The sequence below is a fragment of the Muntiacus reevesi genome, chromosome 3 (assembly GCF_963930625.1).
Source record: "Muntiacus reevesi chromosome 3, mMunRee1.1, whole genome shotgun sequence".
Lineage (NCBI taxonomy): Eukaryota > Metazoa > Chordata > Mammalia > Artiodactyla > Cervidae > Muntiacus > Muntiacus reevesi.
In genome coordinates, this window is record NC_089251.1 from 99,630,234 (window position 1) to 99,658,146 (window position 27,913).

The window sequence follows — 27,913 nt, forward strand, 5'->3', positions numbered from 1 at the left end:
ACCAACTCGATGGACATGAGTTTGAGCAAACTCTAGGAGTTGGTGATGGACAGAGAAGCCTAAGCCTGGCGTGCTGCGGTGCACAGGGTCACAAAGAGTCGGACACGAGTGAGCGACTGAACTGAAGTGAGATGCAGCCCAGGAGTTTCGTGATACAATGGACCTCTAAAAGTGACCCCCTCCTAGGACACTTCCCTGGTGGTTCAGTGGTTAAGACTCTGCACTTCCAATGCAGGGGACCTCAGTTTGATCCCTGGCCAGGGAACTAAGGTCACATGCTGCGTGGTGCAGCCAAATAAAATAAAATTTAAAAAGTAAATGCCTCCTTTAAGACAGTACGTTTCAAAACAAGTTCCTCAGTCAGCACTCTGATAATTTAGATTAAACTCTGATTGTATTTTTCTTCCAACAGATTTCTCACATTATATTTTCATGTACAATTTTTAAACGTCTCCACTGAGCAGGGGAACGTCTTCGGTTGTAGAAAGTTATACTTGACGTCTCTACTCAGTGTATTAGCTGTGCCACTTACTACCTCTGACCTTAGGCAGATTACCAAATCTACTTGGTCTGTCTCTTCTGCAGCAGTATTGATAACACTGGAAAAACCCAGGGCTGGCCTCCTGTAGCACTTGTGAGCGGTGACCTCGTCAAGGAGAACGCACACAGTGGGCACCCAGCAAACGCCGGCTGCGCTGTTGCTAACAGCGAAGCTTGGGACCATTTACCAGCAGTCACAGGATTATTCGAAAGGCAACAGAATCTTTGCTCTCTGAGTGTGTAGGTCAACACACTCTCCAAAGTCTGCAAGTGTTTTTTTTGTTTGTTTGTTCTTTAATGAGCACTAATTATATGGACTTAAAAAAGCAAATGGCACCCCACTCCAGTACCCTTGCCTGGAAAATCCCATGGACGGGGGAGCCTGGTAGGCTGCAGTCCATGGGGTCGCGAAGAGTCAGACACGACTGAGCGACTTCACTTTCACTTTTCACTTTCATGCACTGGAGAAGGAAATGGCAACCCACTCCAGGGTTCTTGAGAAAAATCTCGTGAACAGAGGTGTCTGGTGGGTTACAGACCAGAGGGTCACAAAAGAGTCGGACATGACAGAACAACTGAGCAAAAGAGAAAGCACGCTCAAATATTAGACTGAAGTGAGTGATCAATAACACATCTTTCTCAAATAGATTATCCTGATTTCCTCATTTCACAACATAAATTTTATTAGCAAAAATTGCACGTGTGTGTGTGCTTAGTCACTTCTGTTGTGTCCAACTCTTTGCAACCCAATGGACTGCAGCCTTCTAGGCTCCTCTGTCCATGGGTTTTTCAAGCAAGAATACTGGAGTGAGTTGCCATGCTCTCCTCTGGGGGATCTTCCCAATCCAGGGATCAAACCCGCATCTCCTGCATTGCAGGTGGATTCTTTACCACTGAGCCACTGGGGAATCCCCATTCTGTTTCCTAGACACTTACCAGATATATTATTTGTAAATATCTTCTCCTATTCTGTGGATTATATTTTCACTTTCTTGAATAATCATAAATATTTGAGTTTTGATAAAATCTTGCTTTTATACAAATGTATAGATATAGTCAACTTAAATGTTAGTTGGTGTTACATATAGAAGGGCTTCCCTGCTGGCTCAGTGGTAAAGAATCTGCCTGCCAATGCAGGAGATGCTGGTTCAATCCCTGGGTCAGGAAGATCCCCTGGAGAAGGAAATGGCAACCCACTCCAGTATTCTTGCCGGGGAAATCCCACGGACAGAACAGCGTGATGGGTTACAGTCTGTAGGGTCACAAAAAGTCAGACATGACTTAGTGACTAAATACATATAGAATGGATGGACAACAGGTCCTACAACATAGCATAAGGAACTATATCCAATATCCTATGGTAAACTGTAAGGGGAAAGAATATTAAAAAAGAATGTATATATGTATGTGTCACTGGCTCACTTTGCTCTACAGAAGAAATTAACACAACACTGAAATCAATTATACTTCCGCTGAAAAAAAAAACAGACACAGAGAACAAGCTAGTGTCACCAGTGGGGAGAGGAAAACAGGGATGGGAGAGACAGGGGTAGGGGACTAAGAGATAGAAGTATGAAGTGTAAAATAAACATAGTACAAGGACATATTGTACAACACAGGGAACATAGCCAGTATTTTATAACAGCTTTAAATAGAACGCACTTTTTAAAAACTGCCAATCACTCTGCTGTACACCTGAAACCTTCACATTCCACATCGAGCACGTTGCTGTTGTTCCGCCACCAAGTTGTGTTTGACACGTTATGACCCCACAGACGGCAGCACGCCAGGCTTCCCTGTCCTTCACTGTCTCCCAGGGTTTGCTCAGACTCATGTCCATTCAGTCAGTGATGCTGTCTTAACCATCTCATCCTCAACATACTATACTCAACTACACTCAATTTTAAAAGAAATGTAGCAGTTGTTCTTTGAAAAAAAAATTCTCTTTAAATTATTACTTATAAAAATTTGCTTTACTGTATGACACATATTCAAATTATCAGATAAATATTTCCTATAGAATGTGGCCTGTACAGAAAAGTGACGGGACTGTTAGTTCTGGTTTGGCCATGTGATACAGGGCATCGTGGAGGGTCTATCAGGTTCAGCGGGAAGCTGAGGGTCAAAGGCCACTGCTGTCAGGCTATGTTCTTTCTTCTTTCACCCAAGAAGTCATAGGTCTGCTCGGAAATGTCGAAAGGTTCATGGACCCCCTCCGGCGACAGCAGAACCTGGAGGACGCCCTCATTTTCCTGGTTTTGCTTGAGGAAGTCGGCGATGACCCTCCACCGGGCAGCCTCAGTCTCCTCCTCGGCCCACCTAAACGGGGGCAGGAGCGCGGAGTGCAGCAGGGGAAGCACGCAGTCGTGGTAGACCAGCAGGAACACGGCCGTCAGCAGCTCCCTGTCTCTCTGGAAAACACCCGCAACAACAGTCACTGTGAGCGGACCCATGCCATTACTTCTCAAGTGTTTCATCTAGGGACTCTGCTAACTGGAAGCCATCGAGGGAGGTGGTGGGATGGAGGTGCCGGGGATTCCTGGCGGGTAATGGGCTCTGAACCAGCTGTTCAGGCAGGACACGGACCCAGCAGAAGTCACCTCGGGGACAAACGAGAGGTTCTCTCTGAGGGTCTGAGAGGGACTCCTTGAACCCAGGGTGCCCACTGAGCTCCACCGAGGGTCTCGCACACTCCATCAAGGAGACAGGGACACTGGAGTCTGATTCTGGGGCCAAGGGTGCAGTTCCAGGTACATGGAACTAAGAAGACACAGTGTGAAGCCAGCTGGATCACTGAATTAGCCCAAGGTGTCACAGGAGAAGTGTAGCAAGGGCCCTGCCTGAAATCCAGAGGAAGGAGCCCAAGGAGTAAGGATGTGTTGTCAACCCCTCCTCCCCCAGAACAGGAGCTGGGTAACATCCCAAGGGCAGGCAACTCAGCTCCACAGCTCAGGCGGGCATTGCAGGGGTGCAGGAGGTTTGCACTGAGACACGGGGAGCTGGAGAGGCTGCTTCTACAGGTCCGAGGCCCAGCACCTGTCCACTACTGAGCAAGAGCAGCATTAAACCTGCCAATTTGGGTCAAACGGAAGATCAAATAAGGATACAGTATATACACCTTATTTTTTCCTTTCAATTTTTAGTGTCTTTCTTTGTTCTCCCATGTTCCTTGAGGATAATGAAAAGTTCAGATTAAAAGTCCAAAAGCCATGGACCATGGGCCCCATGCAGCCCACCTCCATCTCTTTTTATAGTCTCATAGAACCAGTCCTACTCAGGTGTTTAATACCGCCTGTAGCTGCCTTGCATTACAAAGGCAGCGCTGGGTATTTGAGACAGAGAGCATGTGGCCTGCAAAGCCAAAAATATTTACTCTCTGGCCCTTTACCAAAAAAGTTTGTCAATCTCGGACTAGGGCAGTCAAGCCTCTGCACATTGATGGCTGCGAGCTCAGTCTGGTAATGACACGCTCTGGGCCATGGACGCACAGTCATGCGTGCTTTCAAAGGAAGGTGCAGCTTATGCCAATTTTCCTCTTACTTCTCTGTACCTGATATGGACTTTCAGAGCCAGGGAATTTTTTTTTTTTTTTTAATGAGAGAAATTTGATAGGCAGTTGGAATATTTTGGCTTAGAAACTTCCCCTCAATTCAATAAAACTCAGTGGTCTGACTCTCTTGGTAAATGTCACGTTGCACTTGAAAATATGTGGGTTATTTTCAAAGATTTTTGATATTGATTTCTAACATAATTCCACAGTTAGAAACATAAAAGAACAGACTCTGTATGGTTTCAATACCTTTAGACCATCAAATTTTTGTACTTGTTTTATGTCTCTGGATATGTTCCAGCGTCTCCTATGGTCTATGGGAAGCTGAATAGAATTTGTAGCCTACTGTTGTGTGAAAATTGTATACATCTTAATTATGTTGAATTGGTTCATGGTGTTTTTCAGGTCTACTATATCCTTCTACTTTCCTGCATATTCATTCTATTCATTTTTGAGAGCTTGATATTGAAACACCAACTAAAAATCTTAATTTATCTACTTAAAAAAATAACTGTAATATACAGTGGAATTGTATGTAACTTTGCTCTGTATTTCCAAGTTTCCTGTAAATGTGTTATCATACTTTCATAATTTAAAAAATAAAAAAGAAACAACAACAAAAAAATCTCCCCAAGGAACATGGGAGAAGATAAAGACACTAAAAATTGAAAGGAAAAAAAAAGTGTGTCTGAAATGACTGTCTTGATCAAGTGTTTTTTTAAATGTGTAGAATTGATCACCTATAGCCTTCTTTGAAGGTGTCTTTGAAACCATAATAACAAGGCTGAACTGTCAACAGGGATTATGAGAAGGGCCACTTCAGCTAAACAAGACGTGTGGTTAGGACATGCAGCGAACACTGAGCACAGAGCTGTGAAGCCTGGGGTGCACCGTCACATTACCTTCTCTGATCTTTTTAACGTACTCTCTTTCTCAGCCCAGGAACTCTAAAAAGCAAACAGAAACACTAGATTAATCTGAGTATTCACAAGTCTTTGCCACATCTCTGCAACTTCACTCTGTAAGTAAACTTACAGGCAGGGTTAAAAACGACATACAGAACCGGCTCATGTGAGCAGTGGATCTCTAGTCAGGCATCAAGTCCTAGGGACCCAAACCAGACGGAGTAGGCAGAATGTATCAGCAAGCCATTCTTCACAAGCTACAAGTAGGAACGATTTAACAGGTTTGCCTGGTGGCTCAGACAGTAAAGAGCCTGCCTGCAATGCAGGAAACCGGCGTTCCATCCCTGGGTCGGGAAGATCCCCTGGAGAAGGGAATGGCTACCCACCCCAGTATTCTGGCCTGGAGAATTGCACGGACAGAGGAGCCTGGAGGGCTACAGTCCATGGGGTCGCAAAGAGTTGGACATGGCTGAGTGACTAACACTTTCACTTTCACTTGCAAGTAAATATTTCTAATCTGTGCACAAAGTTTCAGAAAAGCTTCTTTAAAGAAATAAAACACCCAGAGTTCAATTAGCCTCACAAAAGTATGAACCGAAGACCTTCTGGGACCCAGCAGGCCTCCATCATGACACATACTACCCACCCTGAGTGCATCCATTATGTCTGACTCCTCCAAGAGCTTGGGGAAGGTGGCCAGCACTGGATTACTAATTAAATCTGAAATACAAAAGAACAGGAAGGATTTTATATAAGCTTCATCCAATGTAATTTATGGCAATAGACATACAAATATTCATTCAGATTGAAATTACTGTGCCACATGATTTGCTGATTACACACTCTACCCACTTCAACCTCTCGGAGGGCTGGAAGCTGTCCCCCCAATCCCCACCTGTCTCCACATCCACAACCCGGGGGTTCTGAAATGAGACTGGTATCAAGTAAGCTTTCAGGATGGGAGCAAGGTGGCTCTGAACAGAGTCAGACTGGAAAATCCTGATTTTCTTTCTGTGTTTTTTTCCCTAGCTCCCTTTCCTCCTCATGACTGAAGTGTGGTGCGGTAAGAGGAATCTTCCAATTACAAGGCTGAGCGGGAACCAGCAGGCACCCAGGGAAAGGAGGTGGAGGGCGGGAGGGTCCGGCCTGACTCCAGCCCCCCGTTGCTGGGGAGGACCTCCATGGCGGTGGTGACACTGAAAGGCGTCAGGAGATGGCCGTGTGCCTACATACTGTGCAGGAGAACACTGATATCTCACAATCAACAAGGGCACGTGCAAAGACACACACCAGGAAGGACACCCCACAAGTGGCAAGGGCAGGGACTTCCACAATCTTGTGTTCTCAGTTGAGAAAAATCCTTCCTCTAGGTCTTACTAGGTTTATTCAGATGCTCAGGTCCAAATAAAGTCAACAATTTTGAGTAGCCTTCTTACCTATAAAAAAAACCCTAATAAGCCTTTTCCTCTTTAAGGCATCATGTCATTCATGAAGTTTTTCTAGAGTCACTGAAACCAATTCAAAGGCATGTGATGACTGAAAGGCTTAAACTGTGCTTCCGTTAGAGTTATAATTATTCCTTGAGGAATGCTGGTGCTTCTCTGAGTTCCATTTCTACTTGCCTACCCAGGTAGTGCGTCTCCGGGAGAGAACTCGTGTCTAACCATGAACTCCGCCTGTCCACGAGTGCTAAGCCATCCTGGGGTTCTCTCTCCTGACTCCATTCCGGCCACACTGCCTGCTTTCAATTTCAATTCCTCCAGTGCACTCAGCACTTTCTTGCCTGGGGTCTTCAGACACGCTGGTCCTTCTAGCCAGAAGAGATCCAAGCCCACCCATCTCCCCTCTTTGTCTCACTCCTGTCTCGGGTCTTGTCTTACATATTCCTTGCTTGGAAAAGCCTTCCTTCACCCCACACATTAATTCAGGTCTTCCTAGTGTATGCTCTTATTGTGTATTTCCCTTCAGAACATTTAAGATTAAAAAGGATTATTCACATAACTTTGTGTTTGAAGTTTGTGGCTCCACCAGGATAAGGATGGGCGGCCCCGGTGTGTAGTACCCACTCAATAAAGAATATCCAATAAAAAAAAAGGCGGCCCGGTGTGTAGTACCCACTCAATAAAGAATATCCAATAAAATGAAACTTCTTTAGAGGGAATTCTTACAACACATGCCAGTCTCTGGCCAATTTCAATCATGTGTGACAACTCACTGATTTTTTTAGTTACTTTTTAACATTTTACTGGGGAAAAGTTTCAAGCTGACAAAAAGGTTGCAATATAGAACCCATGAATACCTCTCACTTGGTCTCACCAATTTTACTGATGTTTAAACTTCTTGCATTAAAACCAGTTATCTGGGGGTAATTTGTTCTCTTCCCAAAAAGAGGATATGTATACCAAACACCCAGTAAAAACATTATTAAAGACATTAAGGGAAAAATATGATTATACACAGCAATCAGAGCAGAAAAAGAAGTAAAAGGAATCCAGATAGGAAAAGAAGAAGTGAAACTCTCGCTGTTTGCAGATGACATGATCCTCTACATAGAAAACCCTAAAGACTCTTCCAGAAAATTACTAGAGCTAATCAATGAATATAGTAAAGTTGCAGGATATAAAATTAACACACAGAAATCCCTTGCATTCCTATATACTAACAATGAAAAAACAGAAAGAGAAATTAAGGAAACAATACCATTCACCATTGCAACAAAAAGAATAAAATACTTAGGAGTATATCTACCTAAAGAAACAAAAGACCTATACATAGAAAACTATAAAACACTGATGAAAGAAATCAAAGAGGACACAAACAGATGGAGAAACATACCGTGTTCATGGATTGGAAGAATCAATATTGTCAAAATGGCTATACTACCCAAAGCAATCTATAGATTCAATGCAATCCCTATCAAGCTACCAACAGTATTTTTCACAGAACTAGAACAAATAATTTCACAATTTGTATGGAAATACAAAAAACCTCGAATAGCCAAAGTAATCTTTAGAAAGAAGAATGGAACTGGAGGAATCAACCTGCCTGACTTCAGACTCTACTACAAAGCCACAGTCATCAAGACAGTGTGGTACTGGCACAAAGACAGAAATATAGATCAATCGAACAGAATAGAAAGCCCAGAGATAAATCCACGAACCTATGGACACCTTATCTTTGACAAAGGAGGCAAGGATATACAATGGAAAAAAGACAACCTCTTTAACAAGTGGTGCTGGGAAAACTGGTCAACCACTTGTAAAAGAATGAAACTAGAACACTTTCTAACACCATACACAAAAATAAACTCAAAATGGATTAAAGATCTAAATGTAAGACCAGAAACTATAAAACTCCTAGAGGAGAACATAGGCAAAACACTCTCCAACATAAATCTCAGCAAGATCCTCTATGACCCACCTCCCAGAATATTGGAAATAAAAGCAAAACTAAACAAATGGGACCTAATGAAACTTAAAAGCTTTTGCACTACAAAGGAAACTATAAGTAAGGTGAAAAGACAGCCCTCAGATTGGGAGAAAATAATAGCAAATGAAGCAAAAAAAAAAAAAAAAAAATAGCAAATGAAGCAACAGACAAAGGATTAATCTCAAAAATATACAAGCAACTCCTGAAGCTCAATTCCAGAAAAATAAATGACCCAATCAAAAAATGGGCCAAAGAACTAAACAGACATTTCTCCAAAGAAGATATACAGATGACTAACAAACACATGAAAAGATGCTCAACATCACTCATTATCAGAGAAATGCAAATCAAAACCACAATGAGGTACCATTACACACCAGTCGGGATGGCTGCTATCCAAAAGTCTACAAACAATAATTGCTGGAGAGGGTGTGGAGAAAAGGGAACCCTCTTACACTGTTGGTGGGAATGCAAACTAGTACAGCCACTATGGAAAACAATGTGGAGATTTCTTAAAAAACTGGAAATAGAACTGCCATATGACCCAGCAATACCACTTCTGGGCATACACACTGAGGAAACCAGATCTGAAAGAGACACGTGCACCCCAATGTTCATCGCAGCGCTGTTTATAATAGCCAGGACATGGAAGCAACCTAGATGCCCATCAGCAGATGAATGGATAAGGAAGCTGTGGTACATATACACCATGGAATATTACTCAGCCGTTAAAAAGAATTCATTTGAATCAGTTCTAATGAGATGGATGAAACTGGAGCCCATTATACAGAGTGAAGTAAGCCAGAAAGATAAAGAACATTACAGCATACTAACACATATATATGGAATTTAGAAAGATGGTAATGATAACCCTATATACAAAACAGAAAAAGAGACACAGATGTACAGAACAGACTTTTGAACTCTGTGGGAGAAGGTGAGGGTGGGATGTTTTGAAAGAACAGCATGTATATTATCTATGGTGAACCAGATCACTAGCCCAGGTGAGATGCATGAGACGAGTGCTCGGGCCTGGTGCACTGGGAGGACCCAGAGGAGTCGAGTGGAGAGGGAGGTGGGAGGGGGGATCGGGATGGGGAATATGTGTAACTCTATGGCTGATTCATATCAATGTATGACAAAACCCACTGAAATGTTGTGAAGTAATTAGCCTCCAACTAATAAAAAAAGGAAAAAAAAAAAAAGAAAAATATGATTATATATGAAATTTGGGTCTCAAGTCTCCAGAATTTAAGATGTGAAAAGTGTATATGGTAAAGAACAGAACACATACTGAACTCATAGGATGCATGCTGAGCACAAGACTTTGCAAGTGAAGTCACTGATGGTCACTGATGCTCTTCTCAATGTTTTATTCCAACTGTCACCTTCAGAAGCAGAAGGTACAGGCTGGCAGAGGTTACATTTACTCAAAGCATGGGGCACTGTGACAAGTGAGGAAACTGTACAAAGATGTCTCACCTGCACTGCTCAGGCTCATCCTGTCCTTCAGGAGAACATCTCCAAGAATCTGGCGATAAAATATCAACAAATGGACGCAGCACATGCTTCCAATTAATGTTTCTGGTAGTAGACTATTAAAGAAGAAAGAATACATTGTTTAACATATTCATTAAGCAATCCCCTATGATCCAACCTATGGTGCTGAAGCTGACGCTCCAATACTTTGGCCACCTGATGCAAAGAACTGACTCATTGGAAAAGACCCTGATGCTGGGAAAGATTGAAGGCAGGAGGAGAAGGGGACGACAGAGGATGAGATGGTTGGATGGCATCACCAGCTCGATGGACGTGAGTTTGAGTAAGCTCTCGGAGTTGGTGATAGACAGGGAAGCCTGGTGTGCTGCAGTCCATGGGGTCGCAAAGAGTAAGACACGACTGAGTGACTGAACGTGACTGAACTGAACTGGTGGTGCTTTTTATTTTATTATTATTATTATTTTTTTTTTTTTTTGGTGGTGCTTTTTAAATGTATACTCATCACTCTAATGAAGAGTTCTGAGTTTTGCTTAATTATTGAAAAGAATGTTAAGGAAAATTTCCTTAATGTTAAGTCTAAGTTAATGTTATATAAGTTAACTATAACATTAACTATAAGTTGGCCATGTTAAACTTCAAAAAACTTTTATTTTTATGTGTATACTTTCAAGTCACAACTTTGAGTTACAATTTTTGTTCCACGTTTGCATACACATCCATGTTAAATGTCAAATAAAAAATAAAAGTCATGAATTAGAAAGAACGGGACTAGTCAGCTGCAAGTTTTAACAAAGCCGTGTTGCCACCCCCACCCGCTGTCATGAATGCAGGGGAAACACGAGTTCAAGCTTTTCACAGTGCTGGGTGGGACACAGGAGGGTGTGACAGATCAGACTGAATTCTGACTTTGCTACTTCCAAGCTATGTGCTTTGGAGTTAATTTTATCCTTGAGTTTTGGTTTCTTCATTTGTAGAACACAGATAGTCATACCTGCATTTCAGGTTATTAAAAAGATTAAAATGAGGTAAATGTGGAAAGTTTAAGGGAATGCCTGGTACACAGTAAGTGTTCGAGAACAAAAAAATTTCAATATTGAAGGTAAGTTGATATCAGTTTAAAATAGACCATAAGAATTTTAGGATGTTGTATGTAATTTTCATGGTAACCAGAAAGAAAAAAATCTATACACAAAAGGTAATGAAAAGGGAATCAAAATGGATCACTGTGAAAATGTCAATTAAAACCAAAAGATGGCAGTAAGGGGGAAATGAGGGACAAGAAAAAAAAAACTTAAGATGTACAGAAAATGGATAACAAAATACAATTGAGTCCTTCCACATTAGCAATTACTTTAAATGTAAGTGGATTAAACTCCTCAGTCCAAAGACACAGATTGGCAGAATAGATTTTTTTAAAAACAGGATCCAACTGTATTCTATCTACAAGAGACCCACTTTAGATGTAAGGACATTCATAGGTTGAAAATAAAAGGATAGTTAATATTCCATACAAATAGTTAACAAAGAGAGAATATATACTGCTCAGATATACTGATATCAGACAAGAGACTTTAAAGCCAAAAGGCTGTTACAAGAGACAAAGAAAGATGTTATATAATGATAAGAGGGCCAATTCATTAAGAAAACATAACAATTATAAACATATACAATAAGCATCAGAGCTGCTAGATATATGAAGTGCACACTGACAGAAGCGAAGAGAGAAACAGATCTGTAATCACTGGAGGAGACCTCAATACTCCCCCTCCAATAAGGGACAGAATGACCAGCATGCAGGCATGCCATGTTGCTTCAGTCGTGTCTGACTCTGTGCGGCCTTATGGACTGCAGCCTGCCAGGCTTCTTGTGCCTGGAGGACAACCAGACAGATCAGGAAGGAAAGAGAACCTGAACTACACTGTAGACCAACTGTAACTGACAGACATATACAGAACACTGCCCAGTAGCAGAGTATACATTTTTCTCAAGTGATCAAGGAACATTCTCCAAGATAGCCATATGCTGGACACAAAATAAGTCCTAACAATTTAAAAGACAAATTATATAAAGTATGCTTTCTTTCCCCCCCCCAAATTATCTTTTCTGATCGCAATGGAATGAAGCTAGAAACCAACACCAGAAGAAAAACTGGAAAATTCACAGCTATGTGGATATTAAACCTGAAGCCGGGGGCTTCTCTGGTGGTCCAGTGATGGAGAGTCTGTCTTGCAATGTAGGGAATGCAGGTTCAATCCCTGGTCGGGGAACTAAGACCCCACATGCTGAGGAGCAACTAATGCCCGTGTGCCACAGCTGGAGGGCCCACAGAGACCCCAAATGACAGTGAAGATGTTTCACGCTGCAGCCAAGACGTGATACAGCCAGAGAGACAGTCTACAGACCAGACGCCGGGTGCACACAGCACTCAGTGGGGACCGAGCGCTGGGGCTGCCCTGAGCAGACACTCGAGAAAACATCCTGAGTCACCCCAAACACACAGTTTTTAAGTGTCATTTTTAGAAGCATGTGAACTCTGTCGCTAAGCATGAAGAATGACCATAGAAGAAATCTCAAAAACCTGGCAAACAATGTACTCTTATCAAAGGGGAAGATGTCTTTGAGCTAAGAAAAACCACGTCACCTTACAAAGGAGATCTTAGTTTCAGAAATTAACCCTTTATTCTAATTTCTAGGATGAGAATTTTAGAAGGGAAAGTTAATCACACAGGTAACATCCAGGCTTCCAGCCAGTTGGAAGAGAACAGAATGAATGTGACCTCCACGGGGAGTTTCACATAATTTAGATAAGCAACCTTGACCACTCCATAACCCTTGCACTTCTAGAAATGTCAAAAATGCAAGATAGATTCTCTTACCACACTTAAATTCATATACCACATTTGGTACACAGAGTCAGAAGTCATCTTTTTCCAACCCTGCTAAAATTCTGATCTTGTGTGTACCTGACCTAGACATCAAGGACTGGCTGCAGAGGAACACGGAAGCTGCCCTGATGCCACCACATGCCTTCTTGTTTTCATGCTGTGATTCCCAAGGCTTGTCCTGCCTCCCACCCTCTGCTCTGTGGCTCATGCGGGCAGTGTTTCAGGGGCATGCCCAAACTCATCGCATGCTGAAAAACAGCCATTAATTCTGCGAGGGGAAGGGGCGGAACCTTCCTTCCATCCTCCCCTCCCCTTCTCTCCCAGAGCAGCCTACTCCATCTGGCAGGCACTGCGGCCAGCCTGTGGGAGAGGTCTTCAGCGCCCACTGTGTGGGCACTCCTTTCCTTCTGGCATCTCACCATAACACAAAGCAATGCTGCTGGCTCTTTATCAGAGTTTCCTTTACGGAAATTCTTTGATTTTCCCAAACTTAGAACCCAAGTTCTAAGCTGAAGAAGTAAAGATATACCTTTCTGACCTCACAGAGAGACCAGCAAAAGTACAATAAACATGATAACAGGCCCCAGGCAAGTTTCCTGGTGCTTCCCTAGGGGCTCAGATGGTAAAGACCTGGGTTCCATCCCTGGGTCAGGAAGATCTGCTGGAGAAGGGAATGGCAACCCACTCCAGTATTCTTGCCTGGAGAATTCCATGGACAGAGGAGGCTGGCGGGCTACAGTCCGTGGGGTTGCAAATAGTTGGACACGACTGAGCAACTAACACTCAAGTAACACTATTACTTCCTTTATTTTTAGCAACAATACAATGGAAGTAAAAGAGAAAAAAAAAAAATGAGATACATCAGAAGGGCAAAGGAAAATAAATTTATAGCAAATTTATACCCAGATATATAGCCTACTCCCATAGACCAGGGTTTCTCAGGATTCAGAGCCCATGCACTGGGAGCCTGGGTCTAAATCTAGGGCTTTCCCTCATCAGGAGTTTAAAAACATGTCTTTGGTTTAGGATTTGATATGTACACATGGCTATGTTTAAAATGGATAACCATCAAGAACTTACTGTAAAAAAAAAATAACAATTAAAAAATAATTTAAAAAATTAAAAGTCATAAAGCAGAGAGAGAAAAAGCATGTATTTGGTCAAATCATATCAAGTTACATCCCATCAAAAAACAGCTCCAAAATCAGAAAACCAAGTCTTGGTGAAAGGTAAGGATCTATTTGCTCCCTGTTTTGTCTCAGCTGAGAGTGCACACAATCACAGTTGTCTCTGTAAAAGGAGATCCAGGCACAGGATTCTGGGGCTGCTTCTCTGGTCAAGAAAATGGGTCCAGGGCTTCTCTGGTGGCTCAGTGCGGGAGAATCCGCCTGCCAGTGTCAGTGACGTGGGTTCCGGGAGGATCCCACGTGCAGTGGGGCAACTAAGCCTGTACACCACTACTGAGCCTGTGTCATAGAGCCCAGGAACCACTGGGCTGTTGAGCCCACGCCTCAGAGCCCTTGCTCTGCAACAAGAAAAGCCATAGCAATCAGAAACCCACGCACTGCAACTACAGAGTAGCCCCCACTTGCTGCAACTAGAGAAGAGAAAGCCCGTGTGCAGCAACGAAGAGCCAGGGCAGCCAAAAATAAATACATAAAAAGAAGACGAGTCCACATTGATTCACCCGCTCCTGACAGCCCAGGAGACACACAGGGAACACTGCTGGCTTGTGAGAGGGCAGGATGAAGCTGGCCAGCAAGGATACGGGGGAAACTGGGCACTGATAGATTATAACCGGGTTTCCTTCCCTTGGCTCTACCTACATTGGTATATGACCCTTGGCGTAACAAAAAAGAGCCCCTGTCCTTTCTTTTCAGGCAGAGAAATTTGGCTAAACAAAGATGATGGTGTTTTTTTTTTTTTGTAGCATGTGGGACTAGTTCCTTGACCAAAGATCAAACCTCTGCCTCCTGCAGTGGAAGTGTAATGTCTTAACCACAGGACTGCCAGGGAAGTCTCAAAAGATGAAGTTCTTAAGCACCAGGGAGTGGAGATAGAGGTGGGGCAGACTTTTGGAGCAGAGAAGGAGGAAGGCTATTGGTAGAATTGTGTGTGTGTGCCCAGTCATGTTCGACTCTTTGCAAACCCAGGGACTCCCCGTCAGGCTCCTCTGTTCGTGGAGTTTTCCAGGCAAGAATACTGGAGCGGGTTGCCATGCCCTCCTCCAGGGTATCTTCCCGACCCAGGGATAGAATCCAAATTTCCTGCATCTCCTGCATGGCAGGCGAATTCTTTACCGCTGAGCCACTGGGGAAGCCCCACTGGTAGCATTAATGCCTTCTTTTTCCACCCACTATGAAAGGCAGGTCAGGGAAAGGAGATTGAGCAGGGTTAACCCCACCTCAAGGCCCACCTCTGGGGTGCACCTGCACCCAACCTCTTACCTAGAACCCACAGCACAGCCCTTGCACCACAGCCCATGGCTCTGCAGCAGGGCCCGGGCCTCTGGCTTCTCCGTGCCCACAGCCTGTCTCTGGGACAGCCTGCCTGAGGCCACAGTCCTACTGGCAGGTCCCAAGGCCCACACTGGACACTAACAGGAGTGCACATTTCTGGATTCTGCAAGTCAGTCCGTTGGTCAGTTCAGTCGCTCAGTCATGTCCGACGCTTTATGATCCCATGGACTGCAGCACGCCAGGCCTCCCTATCCATCACCAACTCCCGGAGTTTACTCAAACCCATGTCCATCGAGTCAGTGATGACATCCAATCAACTCATCCTCTGTTGTTCCCTTCTTCTCCTGCCCTCAATCTTTCCCAGCATCAGGGTCTTTTCAAATGAATCAGCTCTTCGCATCAGGTGGCCAAAGTATTGGAGTTTCAGCTTCAACATCAGTCTTGTCAATGAATATTCAGGACTGATTTCCTTTAGGATAGACTGGTTGGATCTCCTTGCAGTCCAAGGGACTCGCAAGAGTCTTCTCCAACACCGTAGTTCAAAAGTATCAATTCTTCGGTGCTCAGCTTCCTTTATAATCCAACTCTCATTTCCATACATGACTACTGGAAAAACCATAGCCTTGACTAGACAGACCTTTGTTGGCAAAGTAATGTCTCTGCTTTTTAATATGCTACCTAGGTTGGTCATAACTTTTCTTCCAAGGAGTAAGTGTCTTTTAATTTCATGGCGGCACTCACCATCTGCAGTGATTTTGGAGCCCCAAAAAGTAAAGTCTGCCACTGTTTCCATTGTTTCTCCATCTATTTGCCATGAAGTGAAGGGGCCGCATGCCATGCTTAGTTTTCTGAATGTTGACCTTTAAGTCAACTTTTTCACTCTCCTCTTTCACTTTCATCAAGAGGCTTTTTAGTTCTTCTTTGCTTTCTGCCATAAGGGTGGTGTCATCTGCATATCTGAGGTTATTGATATTTCTCCCTGCAATCTTGATTCCAGCTTGAGCTTCATCCAGCCCAGCGTTTCTCATAAGTTAAATAAGCAGGGTGACAATATACAGCCTTGACGTACTCCTTTTCCTATTTGGAACCAGTCTGTTGTTCCATGTTCAGTTCTAACCATTGCTTCCTGACCTGCATACAGGTTTCTCAAGAGGCAGGTCAAGTGGTCTGGTGAATATTCCCTTCTCTATCAGAATTTTCTACAGTTTGTTGTGATCCACACCATCAAAGGCTTTGGCATAGTCAATAAAGAAGAAATAGATGTTTTTCTGGAATTCTCTTGCTTTTTCGATGATCCAGGGGATGTTGGCAATTTGATCTCCGGTTCCTCTGCCTTTTCTTTAAAACCAGCTTGAACATCTGGAAGTTCACGGTTCACGCATTGCTGAAGCTTGGCTTGGAGCACTTTAAGCATTACTTTACTGGAGTGTGAGATGAGTGCAACTGTGAGCTAGTTTGAACATCCTTTGGCATTGCCTTTCTTTGGGACTGGAATGAAAACTGACCTTTTCCAGTCCTGTGGCCACTGCTGAGTTTTCCAAATATGCTGGCACATTGAATACAGCACTTTTACAGCATCATCTTTCAGGATGTGAAATAGCTCAACTGGAATTCCATCACCCCACTAACTCTGTTCGTAGGGATGCTTCCTAAGGCCCACTTAACTTCACATTTCAGGATGTCTGGCTCTAGGTGAGTGATCTCACCATCGTGATTACCTGGGCATGAAGATCCCTTTTGTACAGTTCTTCTGTGTATTCTTGCCACCTCTTCTTAATATCTTCTGCTTCTGTTAGGTCCATATCATTTCTGTCCTTTATTGAGCTCCTCTTTGCATGAAGTGTTCCCTTGGTATCTCTGATCCCTTGGTATCCCTTGGATCCTCAAAGTGGAGCCCAATTTCATGATGGCCCTCAGGGCTCTCTCTGGGCTCTGGGAGGAGAGTCGCGTGCACGCAGAGATGAGATGAGGGAGGCCCGGAGCCACAGGCGGCAGGGCAGAGCTTTCATAGCGGCAGGAAGAGCTCTACCTTGAAATCACTTCACAAACATTTTTCGGGTGCCTACTATGTGCTGTAACCAACAAGGGCCTCTATTCCTGAGGTCGGGGCTGAGGGCTGAGGGAGAACCCAGGACACAGAAGAACATTTACGGCTTTGGGAGAATGGGCCGTCGATCTGACCACTGCTCACCCAGTCAGATTGATGTCTAGATTGTAAAGCATATCTCCAAGCCAGTATCTGAAGCCAAAAGAAACACTATTAAAAGCTGTACTTGAAAGATATGCTTGGAAGTGCTTTAGACTTTGGAAAGCTTATCAACCAGAGAAGCAGCAGGTGATTGAAGAAGTAGGAAGAATGAGGCCGAACAGGAACAGCTTTCCTTTTACAAAGACCACTCCTGTGCTACTGCTTTTTTTTTTATCTTGAAAAATAAAAACTGTCCAAGAAAAGACTGGCCAAAAAGGGGCAGTTTATAGGCTCTGTGGACATCCGGGGTGGCGGGCAGGGCAGCGGGGAGCCAAGAGTGAATACTACCCATGAGTACACAATTAATGGTTGTTGAAAGATTGAACAGTTAACACTATCATTATGAAACACATTTCAGCACTAGTGATAAGAACAAGGGATACTTAAACTGGGAGTGTGATCTCAAGCGAGGAAAGCAGCCGCTCACGAGTGCTCCAAGTCTCCCCGACCCCTGAGAGCCCGGCAGCAGTCAGCAGGTCACGGTGGGGCTGCCCGGCTGCCCCTCTCTGTTCACGAGCCACGCCCTTCCGCCCACCCTCCGGTGCCGCACGTTCTCCACAGCCCCACATCGTCCAACGGCGCCTCTTCCAAAACGTCAAGGCCTGATCTGAACTTCTCTGATCTTACCAGCTACACAGCACATCCTCATTTGAACAAATTTTATGACAGCACTGCCATCTGCTATTATGTTTATACTTATCTGCACATAGGATATTTGCACTTATTTACACACATGACAATACTGGGGCTTCCTGGCGGCTCACACGTTAAAGCAATGCAGGAGACCCGGGCTCGATTCCTAGGTCGGGAAGACCCCCTGGAGCAGGAAAGGGCAACCCACTCCAGTGTTCTTGCCTGGGAAATCCCATGGACAGAGGAGCCTGGTGGGCTATACAGTTCACAGGGTCACAAAGAGCTGGACATGACTGATCCACTGAGTACACATATGATAATAATACTAATAATTATTGTGATACTTATTGTGTATTACTGTGAGGCATGTACCATACATACTAGGCAAATGCTTTATATATTTTCATTTCCTTAAACCTCATTAAAGCTTGAGGGGCTTGATATTATTATGTCCATTTTAAAAACATAGACCTTGAGACCCTGAGAAAGATGGTAAATGGCCTGTCCAAGAGATTACTGAGTTGGAAATGGCTAGACCTGGGATGCTACCAGTGTAAAAGCTCCCTAAAGAATATGTAAACTAGAACCACCATGAGATACCACTAATCACTTATTAAAATGGGCAAAACAGAAAAAAATCGATCATATCAAATGCTGTCAAGAATATTGGAGTAACAGGAACTCTCATACGTTGCTGGAGAGAGTATATAACAGTCTGGTCATATTGGAAAACAGTTTGGCAATTTCTTATAAAGTTAAGCAAAGGCCAGATGATCCAGTAATCTCATAAGAAACTAAGTCCACACACACAAACAACTCTTGTGCAAATATTTAGAGTAGCTTTATTCATGACTGCCCAAACCTAGAAACAACCCAAATGTCTCTGAACTGGTGAATAAACAAACACATTGTGTATATCCACCAAATGGAACACCAGTTAGAACAAACAGGAGCAAACCACTAACACACGGGGCTTCCCAGGCGGCTCCGTGGCAAAGAATCCTCCTGTCAGGGAAGGAGACGCAGGGGACTTGGGTTCCATCCCTGGGTTGGGAGGATCCCCTGGAGAAGGCGATGGCAGCCCACTCCAGTATTCTTGCCTGGGAAATCCCATGGACAGAGGAGCCTGGTGGGCTACCGTTCATGGGGTTAAAAAAGAGTCGGACACGACTTAGGCCACTGAGCACGCGTGCAGGCGTGCCCTGACACACGCAACCGCATGGACACATCTCAGTTATGTCATGCTAGATGAAAGAAGCCAGACTCAAAAGGCTATACATTGTGTGATTCCATTTGTAGACCATTCTGGAAAAGGTAAAACTGGGAAAAGAAAACTGGTCAACTGCTGCCTGAGACCAGAGCCAGAGATTTGATTACAAAGGGGCATGAGGTCACTCTTTAGAGTGACAGAAATATTCTTTATCTTGACTGTGTGGTAGCTACATGACTGTATACACTTGTCAAAACTCAAAGAACTTAAAGTAAAAGGGGTAAATTTTACTTGCGTGTAAATTATACCTCAATAAACCTGACATTTAAAAAAGTTCCCCAGGGAATTTCCTGGCAATCCAGTGGTTAGGACTCTGCGCTCTCACTGCTGAGGTCACGAGTTCAATCCCTGGTCTGGGAACTAAGCCCCCACAAGCCATGTGGTGTGGCCAAAAAAAAAAAAATTCATGATGATTTTTTTTTAAAAAGTTCCCCAAAGTTCCCTAAGAGAAGGATCAAGGATGATAAGCCCTGCTTAGTCAAAAGCTTCTATACTACTTTCGACTACATCTATCATTTGTACTAACTGGCAAACTGAAGAGTAAGTTAATCTGAAATGTGTTATTCCATTTCCCTACTGATCCTTGGCTGAAGAATCAGTGAGGGAAAAAAACCAAAAAACTAACAAACAGTGCCTGAGCAGGAAGAGAAGCTGGAAGCAGAGAAGGTCCATAAACGCCGAACGAGCCCAGGTTCACCAGCAGGTAACCACGGGCACTGACCTTAGCGTGCTCCTTGATCTTCTGTTCAAAGATCTCAGTTTCACCAGAAGTTGAGGCTGCCTCCTCATTGTCATCAACTGATGGAAAACACTACCTTGTGCTTTTAAAAAGAAAAAATAAGTATCAAAACTTAGTGCTTAGGCAGTGAATGTGATAAAACAGTATTTTACACAAAATTTTATAATAAAAATGAGACAAAGTTTTTTCAGCACCAGGAGTGCTGAACTGAATGAAAGGCAGCAGCTGCCCGTACACCCTAAATGAACCAATGAAGTACGATATGCCCTAAAGACCTTCTGAGGTCCTACCTGACGGCTCAGCTGGTAAAGAATCTGCCTGCAGTGCAGGAGACCCCAGTTCAATTTCTGGGTCAGGAAGATCCCCTGGAGAAGAGATAGGCTACCCACTCCAGTATTCTTGGGCTTCCCTTGTGGCTCAGATGGTAAAGAATCTGCCTGCAATGCAGGAGACCTGGGTTTGATCCCTGGGTTGGACAGATCCCCTGGAGAAGGGAACGGCTACCCTCTCCAGTGTCCTGGCCTGGAGAATTCCATGGACTCTATAGTCCATGGGGTTGCAAAGAGTGGGAAATGACTGAGCGACTTTCACTTTCATTTTCAAAGACCCTCAGAAGGTTCCCAACTGGCCCACCCCTGGAGCTGCCACTACAGCAGATTCTTAGACAGCATCACTGCTGCTGGATTACAGAGGAAAGGGGAGTTTAAAAAGCATCTCTGACTTCAAGTGGAACCAACTGTATCTCAGACCCCGGGACCTTCCTGTTCCAAGACGGTGAGGCTGGCATTGCTGCGTGTCCTAAATCATGAATCAAGGAGAGGGCTGTCTGAGGCGCCAGAGGGGAGTTTCAGATCTGTCAGGCTCCGAGGTCCGAGAGGCAAGCACCATAAATATTTGCCTGACTCTCCATGTTCCCATTATCTAGCATAGTGCCTGGTCAGTGGACACATCAAAAGATGCTCCGTGTTTCTAGAGGGCAGCCTGGCGTGTATCACAGTGACCAAGCAAGAGGAAATCACTGAATTGGCCTGTCTGTCAGTTCTGAGGCCCTGTGCTCAAAGAAAACGAGCCAATACAGAGTCCTTACGCTTCCTAATTTCCTATGTTAAAGTCTCATATGTGCCACCAAGGAAATATTCACTTAGATGAAAATGATTAAGATTTTAATATCAAATGACATACTTTTAAAAATGTGAATTCACGTGAAAAGTGTTAGGCTTTTTAGACTATAGCTGTCTTCTTTGATGCATCTTCTGCTTGTTTAATCTTTAAGGAAAGGGTAGAAAGCAACAGAAAGAAAGTGGTACCTCTTCTGGATACTGAAGGGTCCACTTCAACACCTTTTTCATACGGGGTGCCGCCATTCAAGAAGAGCTTGTAAGTCCTACCAAAGAAAAGGACACGGTGCACATGTGAGGCTGTGTAATAGTGGGGTCGGCAGTGGAACACTGTCTTAGCACAAGCACGTTCACAGGCATTTTATTTATGTCTCACTCATTGGTAAATGAGAACGAAAGTTGTTATCCATCCCCAGGGTTATCCTCTCAGTAAACGGAGTCTCCTTCTTAACTATGAACTATAGAAAATACATTTTCCACGTTAAAGTGAGAAAGATTAACTGATGTCATTTTGAGACTTTAATGACTTGTGCCATTTAAATGTCTTTTTCAAAAGTTTTGAATCATCACTGGAAATAAAGCTATTATGAATTTATACTACTTTTAAAATGCAAAAATAACATGTAGATTGTTGTAAAAACTTCAAATGACATAGAAATGATCAATAAAAACCCGAAAACTCCCTCCCTGCCCTTTCCCCCCTGGTTTGGTAAGCCCCGTGTCCTATCTTTTTCTGTAGAAATTATTTTGAAAGAAATTCATACACACAGCAAATCTCAAACTGACACACATTTCCTTTTAAAGTTGCCTCTTAACCCTGTGGCGCTGCCGCCCCAGTTCTGCTCCCCAGAGACATCCTCCAGGACCAGTTTACACAGGCGCACGGGCACAGTCCTCCGTGAAAAGAAGGGGCGTCAGCGCACACGTGATTCTGCAACTTGCTGGTTTCCTCTAACAACACACATTGGAGATGTTTCTGTATCAATACACAGGCCTCCGTCTCATTTTAAAAAATAGCTTAAGGCTTTAAAAAAGATTGGATAGACACACTTTTCCCTCTCAGTAAGCACAACTGAAAACCCTGAACATTATTAAAAACAAAAAATAAAACCAGAAACACAGAAAGCCCACAAGAAGTCTGGGCTTCTACATCTACAGGCAGTACTGGGATGAGGGGCTGGGGTGATAAGTGCCCCACACTCCCACCAGAGCGCCGCCAGGAGGACTTTTACCTCTGGTCTGTGGCAAGGTCACACCCACCCCTGTGGTGTCAGTAGAGGATGAAGTGGGCAGCATTATCTGAATTAAACCTTTGGGATAGGAACTACTATAATCCCATTTTAAAGATGGGGGAAATTGAGGCTTGGAGACATTAAAGAACGTCTTGACAGTTATACAGAGTCCAGGCTATGGTCCTGAATTCTATCATTCCAAATCTAGGGTCTCCATCATCACCCTACTGACTGCCCATCTGCATCCCTTCTGTGAGTTTCTTGTTTATATCCTAGACTCAGATTTGTGTGTGTGCACCCAATTTCAGATTTGGATTGTCTTCTTCTTAGTCTTTGAGAGCTCTTTTTATATTAAAGATAACAATCTTGTGACTGTTAGATACTATACATATTGGAAATACATTACACACATTTGCTTTTGGTCTTAAATTTTAAATTTGTTTACAGTGGCTGCTGCTACAATTTCCACATACCACCTATAGAAGAAAGGTGGAGTCACGGAGGACCTGGGGACCCTTGACCTAGCTTTCCCACTCTTTGGTGAGAATTAGGCTCTATTCTGGAGAAGGCAATGGCACCCCACTCCAGTACTCTCATCTGGAAAATCCCATGGACGGAGGAACCTGGTGGGCTGCAGCCCATGGGGTCGCTAAGAGTCGGACACGACTGAGCGACTTCACTTTCACTTTCATGCATTGGAGCAGGAAATGGTAACCCACTCCAGTGTTCTTGCCTGGAGAATCCCAGGGACGGGTGAGCCTGGTGGGCTGCCATCTGTGGGGTCTCACAGAGTCGGACACGACTGAAGTGACTCAGCAGCAGTAGGCTCTATTTTGGGCTTCCCTGGTGGCTCAGCGGTAAAGAATTCACCTGCAATGAGGGGACTTGGGTTCAAACCCTCGGTCGGGAAGAGGCTCTGGAGAATCCCGTGGACAGAGGAGCCTGGTGGGCCAGTGCGTGGGGGCGCAGAGGCGGACACGCCTGTGCTGAGCGCCTGCACACGGGCTCTCTCCCGGCGCTGGGAGGGCGCCACCACCTCAGGGAGTCACTGCAGGAACACTCTCAGCGCACGGCTGGGGCAGACACCTTGTAAGACGCCTTCGCTGTCTGTGTCATCCCTCCCCTGCTAGGAAGAGATTATGCGTGCTGTGCTCACATACCACCTTAAAAGAGTATTAACGTGAAAGTCCAAGTGTTAGTCGCTCAGTCCTGTCTGACTCTTTGGCAATACCATGGACTGCAGCCCGCCAGGCTCCTCTGTCCAGGAGGCTTCCCAGGCAAGAACACTGGAGTGGGTAGTCTGCCCTCCTCCAGGGGACCTTCCCGACCCAGGGATTGAATCTGGGTCTCCTGCATTGCAGGCAGATTCTTTACCATTTGAGCCACCAGGGAAGCCCCCAAAGAACATTAAAATCAACATTAAAAAGCCCTCTCTGCTCAAGTTACTGAAATGTGAAACCTCTGGAAACCTTAGGTGTCTAGGTTCTAAAAACGAATTTCCACAAAATTACCCACTTGGAGGGAATATATAAACCCAACTTACTTTGCTGGAATAGGAATTCCAGTGGCGTCAAAAAGTTTCAGAAACACCCAGCCACAGCTCAACTCTCCTCTTTCACCAGTGGACTAGAAAATAAAACTGGGTATGAAGCTTCGTGTCTGAATCAGTTAAATGTATAAGCACATACCGAGCTCTTCTAAAAGGAATAAAACCAGTATTTGCCTTTAGAACTAAAAAGTCCTTTGCAAGAAAACAAAGTGAGAGCCAGGGGAGGCTCACCAGACTCGCAGGCAGACAGTGCAGGCAGGGCGTCAAGGGAACATCTTACCTTAAGTCGTTCCTGAAAAACCCTGAGCCTGATGCTAGGACAACTGTTGCTATTGTTTCCTGAGTGATACAAATATGCTAGGAAATGATCCCAGATCACATCAACGCTACGTGCGAGCAGGAGGCGTTGGGTCTCAGTGAGAAATGGAATGAGTCAACTACGTCCCTCAAGGGGCTTCCTGCTCAGAATGTCACCCCCTGCCCCCGTCAGCTGTCAGAGGTCAGTGTGTCCCCCTGGGGGTCCTGCTCCTTGATCCTGTCCAACACAGCCACACACACGGATGAGTCTGCCTTAAAGAAACGAAAGGGCAGGGCTTCCCTGGTGGCGCAGTGAGTGAGAACACGTCTGCCTACACGGGGGACATGGGTCTGATCCCTGGTCCGGGGAAAGATTCCATATGCCACGGGGCACCTGAGCCCGGGCACCCCCACCGCTGAGCCCGCTCCGCAAAAAGAGGAGCCGCCGCAATGAGGGACCGGTCACCAAATGAGGAGCAGGCCCGCTCGCAGCACCCGAGACCCAGCGCAGCCAGAAATAAACAATGAATGAGTAAGTTTCTAGAAAACAAATGAAAGGACAGCATAACACCATTAACGGAATTTAACAACCAGCTCTCTGGGTTACCACGAAGCCAAGCGCATACACCACACCTGTGAAGCTATTACTAAAATATGGAACTATATATTACCACAGACCCACACCCACTGATTCAAGAGTTTATATGATGTAAGTTAGTCCAAGTTTCTGATGTTCCCTTAATAAAAATGTCCACTCTGCCAGGTCCCTTCATTAGAACCCCCATTTACAAGGTTAAGGGCACTCTGACTCTCAGGGACAGAGGTACAGCTCTGTGCTGGAAAGCCACTGAACATCTTCTATCACTTCCTGTAAAGTCCCATCTTTTTCAAATCTTCATTTGAAAGACTTATAAAGCACTGGAGTTCATTTCATATAAATACAAAGAAAAAGAGTTGCTTTAAACGCTGCTGAAAAAGCAGCATCATAAAAAAAATAAATTAGAATCACTGCCATTCCTCAAGAGGTTAATATTCTATTACACAGAAAAATCTAAGCGTTATCTTTCAACTGACATACATTGCGAATATAAGAAATTCCAAGTTCAAATAATATTCCAAGATCTGGAGAGGAAGAATTGGATCTGATGAAACAGTCGCCATCAAGCAAGCAGGGCAAGATGCCAGTAACCTGAAACAAAGTAGAAAACAGAAGTTACTAAGAAACATGGAAAAAGGAGGGAGGAAAAACGATGAGGTCCTACCATCAGACAGGGAGCCAGAGTCACTAGCCTGTGATAAACCATAAAGGGAAAGAGCATGAAAAAGACTGAATGTACACATGTAACCTACTCACTTTGTTGTGCAGCATCAATTACACTTCAATAAAATAAACTTTTTTAAAATGGCAGGACAGTTCAGCTCTATCATCTGCAAAATAATAAAGGTATTTTTTCTTTTAAGATTTTTAAAAAATGTAGACCACTTCTAAAGTCTTTATTGAGTTTGTTACAATATAGCTTCTGCTTTATGTTTTCGTTTTCTCGTTGCCAGACCTGTAGGATCCTAGCTCCCCGACCAGGGATTGAAGCCACAGCCCCCGCACTGCAAGGCCAAGTCTCAACCACTGGACCATCAGCGAAGTCTTCAAGGTCTTTTAAAGGAAACAAAAAGCAGATGGACTGGACTCATCTATACCAACGGTTTGAAATTTTAAAATGTAATTTCTGTGCTAAAGAAAGCTACCTTTACAGTCACTTACTCTTTGTTTAGAGAGGAAGCTAATGTAAAACAAGCACTGCACCAAGGTCTTTGGAGGTATTACATAGTTTGATATTCGATAAGATTTTTGGAGGGGAGGGGGCATGCTGCGTGGCACATGGGGTCTTAGATCCCCGACCAGGGGTCAAACCTGTGCCCCCTTGCAGTGGAAGCTTGGAGTTCTAACCACTGGACCACCAGGTAAGTCCCTGATGAGATATTTATATTAACCACTGTCCTTTGCAGACAGGACTAAAATTATAATTTGCATACACACTTGCCCAGCCTCCCTGAGGCAGGCCTTGGAAATTTTCCTTTCCTTTCATTCTCTCTGGACCACAACATCCCTCTTCCTTGCCTATAAAATCCCACACATCCTTCAAGATCAGTTTCTCTTCTATAAAACCTGCTTCTCTATGGTTCCACAGTACCAGGAGCCCCACAACCATTACACGCTGCCTGCGTCACAGCTGCCAATAGCACCCACTCCACAGAGAGGCTCTAAGGATTCAGTGAGAAGATGCACCTAACGGCCTGCCTCAGTGCCCAGCACGCAGTCTAGCTCCATTCAGAGGATACTGGTGCTGTATGTGTCTCTGTTTCTTCTCTACCAACACACAAGTTTCACAGTATCCAGGAAGCATGCCTCACACCTAAAGGATGGATGGTTAATTTCACTCACAAAGGAACCTATACATACTAGTTATCCCTTCCATCAGTTCATCTTTATATCCAGGAGAACATGAGAAAAGCTGTTGGGCCAAAATGAAAGCAGAAGGATGCTTAAAAGACCAAACTGGAGGACTTCTCTGGTGGTCCAGAGGGTTAAGACCACCTTCCAATGCAGGGGATGCGGGTTTAATCCTTGGTTGGGGAGCTCAGATCCACATGCCTCTCAATGAGAAACCAAAACAAAAAACAGAAGCAATGTTGTAACAAATTCAATAAAGACTTTAAAAATGGTTCACATAAAAAAAAAATCTTAAAAGAAAAGATCACACTGGACTTGGAGGGGGGGTGCTGGGGACAAGTGTGGACACGTGCGGCCCACAGGCGAGGTGGCGGGCTCCTCCTCATGCTGTGCCCATGTGGTGATGCTCTGCCCTGCTGTGAGGTCTCTTGATGCAACAGGAGAAGTTTAATGAAGGGTTCCTGGGGGCAGTGACACAAGGGAGTGAGCCGTGGGAAGGAAGCAATGAAACTAGAGGTAGAAAAAAGTAAACAGAACTACAGACAACTAATATTATTAAGAGAGCATAAAGACATCGTCATCTCCCCTGGCATCTATGTGACAATGACTCAGTGGCCTGAAGCCACTTAACCTCCCTCCTGTCTTTGTTTGTCTCAATCTTGACAGTCCCTGGATGTCAAGGGATGATCGGCTCCCCAGGTGTCACCCATGAGTTTATCTCAAGAAAGCACAGCTCTCCTGAGCACAGCTGGAGACTGCATTTTTTAAAAAAAACACTTCTTAAGAAATGTTAAGATTCTCTTTGAAGGTTTCTCTTTTTGTTTTCATTTTCCATCAGACATAATTTTCTAAAATTGAACCTTGTGACTCATTGAATGAGATGATTCATAGGCACGGTAACTTTGGTAAGGCAGAAACATGAGTGATTTTTATCAAAGTCCTCAGAGAACATTAAATAATCTAAAGGTTCAAACCTGGCCCCATATACTCTGTGTTAGACAGAGATACGTTACTTCAGGAATGTGTTGTTCTTATTCAGTCACTCAGTTGTGTCCTACTCTTTGCAACCCCATGAATGGTAGCACGCCAGGCTTTTCTGTCCTTCACTGT

At 44.1% G+C, this 27,913-nt stretch overlaps 1 protein-coding gene across 5 annotated transcripts in view; it reads right to left on the reverse strand.

Moving 5' to 3' along the window:
• Nucleotides 1-489: 489 nt before the first annotated feature.
• The window catches only part of NPHP1 (nephrocystin 1), a 66,929-nt gene continuing 39,505 nt past the window's right edge, over nt 490-27,913 (reverse strand). For all 5 annotated transcript variants that reach the window (XM_065929824.1, XM_065929823.1, XM_065929825.1 and 2 more), the window contains 8 exons: nt 25,433-25,543; nt 24,052-24,134; nt 21,466-21,542; nt 20,141-20,240; nt 9,907-10,019; nt 5,642-5,715; nt 4,993-5,037; nt 490-2,951 (listed from right to left, as the gene is read on the reverse strand). In XM_065929824.1, coding sequence (XP_065785896.1) covers nt 2,679-2,951; nt 4,993-5,037; nt 5,642-5,715; nt 9,907-10,019; nt 20,141-20,240; nt 21,466-21,542; nt 24,052-24,134; nt 25,433-25,543 — 876 coding nt within the window. In that variant the 3' untranslated portion in view covers nt 490-2,678. The remainder of the gene's footprint in view (nt 2,952-4,992; nt 5,038-5,641; nt 5,716-9,906; nt 10,020-20,140; nt 20,241-21,465; nt 21,543-24,051; nt 24,135-25,432; nt 25,544-27,913) is intronic.